Genomic DNA, 11,435 nt, shown 5'->3' on the forward strand with positions numbered 1-11,435 from the left:
TTTTTTCTTAGTGTGTGATTTCGTTTTTGACTTGGATATGCTCTTAACCATACCACGTATTCTACGTTTAAATATAGCGGCTGTATCTCCGATACAGCCTGCAGACCAAGACGAAGGCGCTGGACTGTTCCTTTTTTTTTGGAACCGTCAAAACCGGTCCACTACAACTTATAGCTCCCATACAACCGAATGAATGTTCATTTTAGTTCTCGATCCTGGTTGGCCATTCTATGGAAACGCTCATTTGGTCTTTAGATGTGTCTCACTTTAATTGATTTTAAGTACTAAAAAAATTATAACCTCTAAGTACTTAGTTTTGTTACAAATGTTAGGATGGGCCGATGCCCTTTCGGATCGGAGACCCGTGGCATTTTGCCAGCCATGCTACCCTATAGTTACGCCTCTGTCTTTCGCTGGGTTAACAAGTGCTCTGTTATGCATCAACAGTGGACCTACCCTTTCTGAAGCTCAACTGGTTAGATGACATGTCGCTTTTCTTTTGGAATATTGTGTCCAAACGGTTTGAAATTAAATTCTCTAATAATTACTTGCAATCCCGGGCAGACTTATAGGCTTAACACAGAATGAGTCATTTGGAAAATTCGTCGGTTTAGGGTGGAAAAACGACTTAATGCAATAAAAAGTTTTACACAAGCAGAAGTCTACCACAGTACTCGTGCAATTTCGTGAAGCACAGTTTCGATTTAATAGTATTAGAGTGTTGACTGTAAGCCAGGGATGAGAAATTTTTCTATCACTTTAAGCAAAAAAAAAAACCAATTAAGGTTTATCTGTCTTTTACGTTTTTAGTATTCCAAAAATAAGATCTTTGCACTCTATGCCTCCAACAACGTCTACGTCAATGAAATCTGTAGATTTAGATGCCCCATAATAACTTTAACAACAGTTTTAATATTTTCACATTTTTTTTTTTACACTCTATGCGTCAAATGTCAGGCGCAAAGTATTTGATTGTCCATTCTTATCAGCAGCGCAAATGCGTGAATGACAAAAGTCACTTCGTCGACAGTCGGGCAGTCTGTTGCACAACTTAATGAAGAAGAATAGAAAACAAAAAAAAAAAAACAAAAAAAAATATTAAACGCATTCAAAGAAAAGTGCGCCATTTGTGGGGCGCACATTAATTAATTTGTTAGTTAGTGAATTTGTAATCAGCAAATGCTTAATCACACACATACATATATATATATATGTATATATGACAAATGTCACGATAATGCAATAAACGATCGAACTGTACAATTAAATTTACATTGTACATTAGTACCGAGTACATTAAGCAAATGCAGGCGCTTTTAAAGACTAAATGCAAATGCTTGTCCTAACAAGTCATATAAGTAAGTAAGAATCACTCACTCACTCGACCACTGACTTCAATGAATTACATGCATTAACATGCATTAACTTATATAAAATTGCGGCCTAGCAAATAAAGCAAAATGCGAACAAGTGTTGTTAATTGCCTTGTTAGAATTTACTCATTTACTCATTATTTTATTTCAATTATCACTTGCAAAGTGCACGCGCTCCCTCCACCATTTAATAGAATTCAAATAAATATGTACAGCAATGCAATACATACATACATACATGCACTAAAACACAACATTGTGCAATTAAAAATGAATATTTATATGAGAATACAGCTGAACAAAAAAAAAACCAAAAAAAAAACACATCAAAAAGAAAACAAAAAGACATAGTCGAACACTTCTGACAGTCGCGCCAATTTATTCTTGTCTTATTTATGGGGGTCAAGCGAATGACGCATGCAACAATCAACACCACTGGCCCCCCACTGCCCTCCCATCCATCGGCCGCTGAGGCACTTATCGCTTAGCTGTGTGGACAATGCGACGCGTGGTATATAAAATTTGTACTTTATTCAATTTCCTACAATAGAACATCGCTACATACCGAGTTAATGTATGTATGTATGTATGTATGTATGTGAAGAATTAATCAGTGGAAGACTGCGGTAATTTGTTAAACATGCTGATGCTGGTACCTTAGCGGTTATTGGTTGGGGATCAAGGCTGGAAAGAAATACCTATTTGTAAAAATCTTTAATCAACGAAATTTTATGAGCAATACAAATTTTTTAACAAAAAAAAATATTAAAATATAGCAAAAACAACAGTAAAGCACCAAGCTGTGTTAAATAAATTTTTTTGTGAATGAAATGTGGGCGCCGCCAATTTCAATGCATACAAATTTCTTATCTCTACGACCAAATCGTTTATTATTTATGTGCGGTCGTTTTCGAGTGATTTGCAAAAAATTTTCGGCAATAAGGGCAGCTTTAGTTTTGCAAGTTCGTGGCCTTTTCTTTTAAAAAATATGTACATTCGAATAATAATGTAAAAGCTTTTAGTGATAATTTTATAGATTTTCTATTTATAGCGCATTCCAAATCTATTAAAATTTTGTAAGCGCTACTTTTCTTTGATTACAATTTTTTTCTGCTTTTGACATTTCATGGCAAAACTATAATTTCTTTTCGTTCTTTATCATTGCAGGCTGGCATGGATCTAAAAGAGAATTTAGTAGGTGGTGGTGCGCCTTGGCCATACCCATCTGTGTATCATCCCTACGATGCGGCGTTCGGTTATCCATTCAATAGGTGAGTACGAAAAAAATAACGAAAAATAGATAATCCAAACAATTTTCCAAAAAAAAATTCTCTAATATGTGGTAAACAGTTGTCAAACATGTGTCTGAAACAATTTTCTAAACCTAAGTTCCCAAAAATAAATGTCAAAATCAAATGTGCGTTATCCCAAAATAATAAGAAAATAAGCAAAATTTTGCTTGAATTCCTAAATCTTAAAAAGTGCTTAAGCGTGTATAAGCAACAATGAAATTGACAAATACGAAATTCTCAGAAATTTTTCAAAGAATATTGACAAGAAACTGTCATAAAAAACCTCAACGCTAGAAATTTTCGTGCACAAAGTAAAGTGAATTAGCAAATACTTATACATACATATGTATGTACATTAGGCTGGTTCAAAAGCAAAGTCGGAATTTTAATGCTCTCATCCTCTAGGATCGTTCTATATCGAAAAAATATACCCTGATTTTTTATTTTGAAATCAAAAAATATTTATAGGGCGCTAAAAGCGAAAAAAGGGGAAAAAATAAATTTTCGTAGAAATGGTATCAATTTCTTGGTTTTAAAGAATTCTATATCATTTCGACGAAAAACGTTTTTTTTTTTTACCATATAAAATACATGTGAAACTAGATTCCCTTTGAGGCATTTTTTTACAAAAAAAAGGGGAAGTCTTTATTTCCTGCATCTGTAAAAGAAAAGAAAAAACGGAAAGATATCCAAAAATCGAATCCTAAAAACATATTCTTATAAAAAAACTGTCCAAAATGGAACCGGTTAAAAACTATTTGCAAATTAATGCACTGGGCGACAATTGCCATCGCTGTGCAAAACTGGACAGTTGAAAGCATCGCTTGGGTATTGAGCTAGAACTAGTACTGTCGGCAAAAGGTCTAGTTCTACGCTAGTCAAATTTTCTGCAGGGACGTCTTAAATCTAAAAAAAGTAAAGAAGTATAAGTTCGGGCGAAACCGAATTTTATATACCCGGCGTAGGCATGAACTATCGTCGTTCCAACTTTCTTTAAACTACCTAAAATTCTATAACGGTGTTATTTATTGTTAAGAGATTGTTCTAAGTATTAACTTGGAGTAAATTAACGACCCCAGTTATTGAAATAACGGAGTTTTCGTATATATGAAAATTGCCGTTATACAGGAACCCGTTGCATTTTAGTTCGATTTGAATAATTTTCAAAGAATTATTGAGTCAATTAGCTTCAGTAGTTACTGGTTTAACGTAGTTTTCGTGTTTCTGTAAATTACCGTTATATGGGCGGTGGGCGTGGCTATTGCCCGATTTCAAAGATTTCCAAGAAATTTCTTAGCTGGATCCTAAGCAAGGCAAGTTTGAACAATTCATACAGCTGATATACAAAAGGACAGATGGACATACAGATATCTTCGCCATTTTTAGGAAGTTTAGTCATTAATTATTCTCTTTATCATAATGATAAACGTGGATATACAAATAATGACATTTCGCTGAGTAAAACATCTTATAAATCAACTAAATGATAACAGCGCTTTGACAGAGAGCTTTCAGCTTTCAAGACTGACGGGTTGATTAAAGGTTGGTTGAAGCGAGCGTTAATCCATTGACTGCTATAATAGACAATTCGATCTCTTCTATAATTTACAATTTACATACAATAAAGTGCATTTAAATTTTCATAAACCATCAATTCTTCCAAATACAAAAAAAAAAGACAAGATTACCATATATCATAAAAGAAGTCGTTGACCCTCGACACGCACTCCTTCCCAGTGCGCCTGCATGTAGATGTTTTTTGCTGTTTAAAAGAAAGCTAACATTGAAGCAAAACGCTCACTTTCCATTGCTCGCTCGACATTCAATTTTCATTAGCTGCATAGCATATACACACAGCAACAATTTAATCTACTCGTAGGGCTAAAAGCGAAGTAAGGGGGAAAAAAATTAAAATAAAAGCAGCAAATGACTGTGCAACCAACGACATATTTCAATTAAATAAATCAATGCTCTACATCCCAACTCATACATGGGGGGGGTACTTTTCATTTTGGGTTACTGCAGCAGCTCAACGAGTAGCGCACGCCCAACTCCCAACTCCCAACTCCCAACTCAATGAAGTCGATGGGTATACAAATTGAGTGACAACATTTTGCTTTTAATGCATAAATATCGAGAATATGCAAGAAGCGCTTTGCTGGCTGGTGTGTCATTGCGCAACTGTATGTATGTATGTATATATGCACACATAAAAATTGCCTTGCAACATCCCTTATTGCCTGTGTGTGGCAAGTCCCATTTGTTAAGTTTGATTATTTAGCAGTGAATATGAGCAGATGATTTTATTGTTTTAAAGCTGTAAATCTTAATAAGCTCGGAAATGACAGGACAGAGTAGAAAAAAAATGATGAAAATTAAGTCTGCATGATAGATGATAGGGCGGAAGAAAGTAGATAGAGTGCATATATAACAACTTATGGTTGTAAATGTGTAAACGAGTTAGCGAAAAAGGTGGTAAATTTCTACTCGGATAGCTAAAGGAGGGCATTGGACTTCTTGGCTATCTCATCAGCCGATTCAAAAACCCACTTTCTCAACATATTTTCAATATATTTTCTTGAGGGCGCTTCTCAATCAAATTCTGAGATAGATCGTTCTTCAAAAAAAAAAAAAATATGAGATAAGCCGTTCTTCAATGAAATTCTGAAGTAGGACATTCTCGAGCCATTTTCTGAATAGGACATTTCCGAACTGGCCTCCGAGTTAGGTCGTTCTTCCACTCTGTTATCTCTCGATATGTTCTTTAAATATTTTTTTCAAATTTTTTTAGTTCTTTTCTTTGTATCGGTTGTCTATCCGCTGCCATCGCGCGTAGTCATATTTTTATGTAAATAAAGACACTTTAGCTGATATAAATGCTACCGCCAACAACTTTTTACGATCGAAAAAATTACCAACCCATTGGCGGCTTCCACTGATGCGGTGGCGGCTTCTTAGTAGACGGCGCCAATAGATAAAAATCGTAGAATTTCAGACAAAACCAGCAAAAAGGTGGAGAGAAAACACGAATAATTCGCCACAATGCAAGATCACTACTATTTTACTTTTTCTTCTTTTTTTTTAAGGCAATTGCGCATGCGCGCCTACGCACCGCCACCCACAACAGTGTGCAGGCTATGCCTACGACGGCGAAGCGGTGACTCTGCATTTGCGCACTTAATCGCGCAAAGATACGCAGCGCCATCAATTTGTCGATAAGCCAGAAACGTTGAATGTGCAATTAAAGAAAATAATATTTAACTGCGTAAGAGGCGGGCATATATCTAGATATTAAATGCGCAGAAAATCAATGAATTAATGTAAAACAGTGGGGAAGTGAAAGCTTTGCCATTGAAAATTAAAAAAAAAAAAATCAAAAATTGTGTGTGTGTTGTTGTGAATATGTACAAAGATATATATACGATAACACAAGTTTACCGAAATAAAAAAATCGTACGGCCTGCGACATTTTTATATGAATTCTAATGTAAAATTTTTCGCTGAATTCGAATACGAAATCAGTGCTTAAGGAAGTACAAATGTTTTTGAGTTATGGCAAGTTCGCTTATTTAAAAAGAAATTTCGATATTGGCCAACCAGTATCTATATCAAAAAGGTCTCAAGATTCGGAAATTTGGCTATATGTATTTCAAAAACTATTCCACTTTTTTATATTTTGATTTCATTTTATGTTTCAGCAGAGAATTTTAATTAGGAAATAATGATCAGATGGCACAGGTCGGATTTCTTGTCGACTAGTGTAATGAGCATAAAAGTGAGGAAGCACACGTAGGCGGTCTACTCCAGCAGTCATGTATGTAGTTGCATCGCTTGGCAGCAGTCGCCATAGGCACTCAAAAACAGAACGCGGCTGGTGCACGTGCATTGGCAATTGTTGTTGCTGTTGTTGCTAAAATGCATAATTTCCTGCCGCCAAGTGACTAACTGCATTGGCAAGCGGCTATGAAAACGCATAAATGCATATTAACGCATAAGCACACTTACAACAACAACAGATTATGTATTGTATTACATACAAACATACATACATACATACATACAAACATACCTGCATACATACATATGTGCCATACATTTGTATGATCAAGCGCACAGTGCCAGCTTTGGCTGCGTGCTTGGCATCGTTGATGTGCCAATCCACCAGTGGAAGAATGAAAATCAATTTTAGTAATAAAAATTCAACAAAAAATACGCGAGAATTCGAACAAATCGAAGCGTAAATGCAATTGACGCTCGTACAAGCAGCGTAAGCGAGACAAGCTCGTAAAGATGATGATGAATCACAAACAAAACAACAAATCAAGTGGAGTGGAGAGCCGAAAAAAAAGACTAAAAAAACATAGTGGGGTGCGAATGCGCAGGAGCGACTACTTTTTTTGAGGGGTGCATAATTATGACATAACTATAAATGATAATAGAAGAAAATAGGAAAATTTTTTAAAATTATACAGGGTATCAATCTGATGAAAAGAAACGGAACAAATGGTAAAGCGGAACTATACTTTTAAGTTTTTAATAATAAAAATTGAGACATGTATATCATTAGAGACTTTGTTTAGTAGTCTATGCGCTCGTCAATCAACTTCATTGGGATTGGGTGTTGTAGTTTTCTTAGAGATTTATTTAATCAAAAACAAAAAAAAGGCATTCAAAAATTTAAATTTCGCTTTAGCTTAACTCAAAATAGACCATAAGACCCAAAAAGTTGAAATACATAAAAATTCATGTGCGCATTAAGCCGGGTCGGTTTCCATATGAAAGAAAAAAAATTGCAATTACTGTCCGCAGTTGAAAGCTGACATCGAGTAAACTTTGGTATCAAAAATTTCCGCGCTAGCCACTCCCTAAAATGGTAAAAACTTTTTCTCTCGATCCAGCCTAACGTACATCTGCATTTTGCATTTATTTTTTTTTTTTAATCAATTGCATTTTTTGCCATATATGGAAGCCTTCTTCAAACTACATACTTGACACCAATTCACACCTCAACAGACGTCAATTAGACAGTTGAGAACATCCCGTCACGTAATGCAAATGCGCTATGAGGCAGTAATCACTCAACAATATATTTGTACATATGTATGTAGGTATATGTTTATATAAAAAAAAGTATGTATGTGTGTAATATTACATGCATACATTTGTATAAAAACATACACTCGCGTGTATTTCCGCATGCAAATTAAAAAAAAAAAAATATTGAAAATTTATAAAATTTGTTGTTTCTGCAGGAAATGCGCGCATAACCAAACGAAAAGTCAAATAAAATATAAAATGTTTTGTACTAAATATTTTCGCTGAAAACTGCATACATAAGTAGTACTATTAGTATGTATGTATGTATGTATATATATCTATCTGCAGCTTTCCATACGTGTTTTTTTACAATCAAACATTTTTGCAAATTATGGCTGCCACCTTTTAAGGCATAAAATTACATATTAATAAGTAATATTTGAAAATATATGAGGTTGTAAATATGTGCTCGAATATGCTTAGCTTTTTCCTGTCAGGTGTTAACACCAATTTTCACAAATCCAAAATGTCTTCTGCCGCTTTGAAAAAAAATTTAAACTTGGCTTAGCTAGAAAATGTCACAACTCAAAGTAACACCTGTTAAATGTTAGCGCAATGTAGGCATACATGCGTCTACATATGTACATATGTATGTACTACATTTAGGGAAATACGTATGTAAGTATGTAGACATTGGCAACCTTAGTCGTGTATCTGCTTTTAAAGTAACTAAATAACCAAAGCAAAAAAAAAACGTCAGCCCTGAGCTTACCCCCAATTTCGGTCAGTTGGTTGCAGGTGTTTCGCCAATTCGAGTTAATGCTAGACGTTGTGGCGGCCTACGCTATATGTATATTTGGCCTAAAATTGAATATTAAAAATTTAAATGAAGTTATTCATATCTGCTTACTACTACGAAATACTTAGTAGGTGCTTCTGGACTTAAATATGATTGCACTTAATAGCCTTGCTATCAAAACCATTGCATTTTTTCTTACATACCAATGGTTTTCTGCAATAACGACATAACTCAAATTTCAAAAAAAAAAAAATAAAATAAAATAAAATAAAATAAAATAAAATAAAATAAAATAAAATAAAATAAAAAATCTAACTACTGTTAAGTGTCTCATGTCTCTAATCATTGTTTTATATAAGTAAATATGTATAATCTTTACTACTTCACTTTAGTAATCCTTACTACTTACTTAGAGGGGAATAGGACATGGTTTCTTTTCTTTTGGAATTTCGCCATTATTTCATAAGTAGCTTCCAAAAAACCTTTCGTGTTATCCATTTAATCCCGAATAACGTTCTGATATTTTATTTAGTCGAGGAATCAAATTTCTCACCGTTCGAAAAAATTTACTAAAAATTTGAAAATTTGAGTTGATATTCCTCCAAAACTTAATGAAGAGAAACCAATTACATTGGGACTAAATTCTGTAATATAAAGCGTAAAGTATACTAGGGTAGTCCAAATATGCGTGTGAAAAAGTAAAGTACGAATTTTAATGCTCTAACCCCTTAAGATGGTTCTACATCGAAAAAATATATCCCCGTTTTTTTCCAAATGAAAAAATAGAGGTCGCTTAAAGCGTTTAAAGTTTTCCAACTACTTTATATGTGAAAAACCTCTGTTTCTCCATTTGTCTATTTAACCATTTTTTTTTTAACAGGTATTAACGATTTTTGATGAGACCCCCATTGCAGTTTTTGGGGTTTTTGGGGGATATATGTTGTAGAAATAGTTAACATTAAAAAATTGCTAAGTAAATAAGTGCTTTTTATTATTGCAAGTCTCCTGATGAGAAGCAGAGTTTTCCGATCGAAAAATATTGACTTTCAAGAATTCTATACCTTTTCTATGAAAAAATTTTTTCTCCATAAATACTTTATGATCTCAAAATAATAAAAAACGGGGTATATTTTTTTCGGTATAGAACCATCCTGGGGGCGAGAGCATTAAAATTCCGACTTCGCTTATTGTGGAAGACCCTAATGTATGCACTTATGCATATACATATATTTCTGCTATTCGGCCATTGCTAATAATCTGCTGTAAACATACCATGTATGTACATACACACTCGTACTTACTATACGTATATGTAAGCATGAGTGTCTGCAAAATATTTGTATTATACATACATATGCATCCGCGCAACAACAGCATCAGCAGCAAGCCATTTTCATGTTAAAACAGCAATTATGTGGTTGAAGCGAAGCCAATATATCCGTAACTGACACGACAAACATACAAACAAATATTCACAACACCTTTTCCATGCAAACATCATTACATTATTACACTACAGATATGTAAATATGTATACTTACTTGCAACAAGCCGGAAAATTGAGATACATTCAAACAACATGTACGTACATGTTTTTGCGCGTGTGTGTGTGTATGCTAAAGAATAGGTACAGCCCACAATGTGGCGCCCGCCCAATCACTGTTTGTAAGCAACATACGCAAATACAAATATACAAACACTCTACTAACTACATAGTATATGGACTCTATATACATACGCACGAGTGGTGGTTTTGCCGACGGCTAAGCAAACTGCCCAGCCCATAAAAGCTGCTCGACGACACCGACCAGCTGGCCACAAAACCACAAAACGGCCATAATAAGCAAATGTGCGCCATCAGTCGATAAAAAAAAAACAAAATATTTAGGTATGCACTTGTTGTTATTGGCGATTATTTTAGGCCAGCTTCCAAGCACACAGAGAACAGCACCCTGTAAAGCTGGTGGGCGTCCACCAAATAACCAATCAAGCGCTCGCCGTGCGCTGATTTTAATTTTTCGCTTTTTTAGTAATTTTCTTTTTGCTGTTTTTAATTTTTAACTTCATCACTTTTTTTTTTGGTGCCGCAGCGCCTATTAAAAGACCACAAATTGCGCGTAAATGCCAACCGCTGACCGCCGAGCTGGTCGCCATGGAAAAGCAACGAAGCTGGGCCGAGTGCCGCCAAATTTTGCGGCTTGTCCGCCCCAGTGTGGTCGGTCGCCAAGTTTCGCGCCATAAGGTGCGGCATGCGGCTGGCTGCTAGTTGCGCTGCCGCCGCCACAATGACTGTGGCATGTGTGGCAGGCGGCAATTGTGTGTGCGGTGCTGCATTGCATTGCGTTGCGTTGCGTTGTGTCGCGCCTTGTGCGTAAAATCAATTAAAAAATCGCTGCGAATCATGTTGTCTGTTAACTGTTGTGCTTGTCTGTTGATTTTCCTTTTTTTTTTTGCTGCGTAATTTAATAAGTGTAACAGCAGCAACGAAGCACTGACGTTAATGTAATGCAAAACAAGTTTTTTACGGGCATTGTAGATCGCGTGCGCGTGTGGGTGTGACTGCGTTTGTTGGGCTGCATGCAACAGCTGTTTTTAACGTTTGCTTGGCGTGGCGAAATTTTTACAATTTGATTGAAATTTTTGCGCAGATTGTTTCTGTGTGTTTGGTGGAGTTTTTTCATATGGGTTTGGCAGTTGCCGCGCCTGAAAATCTGTTATTTTGAAGAGAAAAATTTGAAAAAATTTTAAATTGAAAATTTTATTGTCACGCTAACATAAATACCTACACACATACACACATACATATGCGAACATTTATAAGCAAAGTACTTATTACCAGAAGTTAACAGCTTCCTAAATACCCCATTTACTTTACGCCTTCTAAGACCCCTTTTCCAGAGCGTCAGCATTACTCTTTCAACGTTTAGTGTAGTA

General features: G+C 35.3%; 1 protein-coding gene across 1 annotated transcript in view; it reads left to right on the forward strand.

Annotated features, from left to right (window-relative positions):
• mirr (iroquois-class homeodomain protein mirror) overlaps positions 1-11,435 on the forward strand; it is a gene marked incomplete at its 5' end in the record, with an annotated part of 41,988 nt that overhangs the window by 22,285 nt on the left and 8,268 nt on the right. The window contains one exon of the mRNA XM_017625484.1: positions 2,541-2,644. Coding sequence (XP_017480973.1) covers positions 2,541-2,644 — 104 coding nt within the window. The remainder of the gene's footprint in view (positions 1-2,540; positions 2,645-11,435) is intronic.

This window comes from Rhagoletis zephyria, unplaced genomic scaffold, assembly GCF_001687245.7.
Source record: "Rhagoletis zephyria isolate East Lansing unplaced genomic scaffold, Rhagoletis_zephyria_1.1 Rzeph_scaffold_04062, whole genome shotgun sequence".
In the NCBI taxonomy this organism is placed as follows: Eukaryota; Metazoa; Arthropoda; class Insecta; order Diptera; family Tephritidae; genus Rhagoletis; species Rhagoletis zephyria.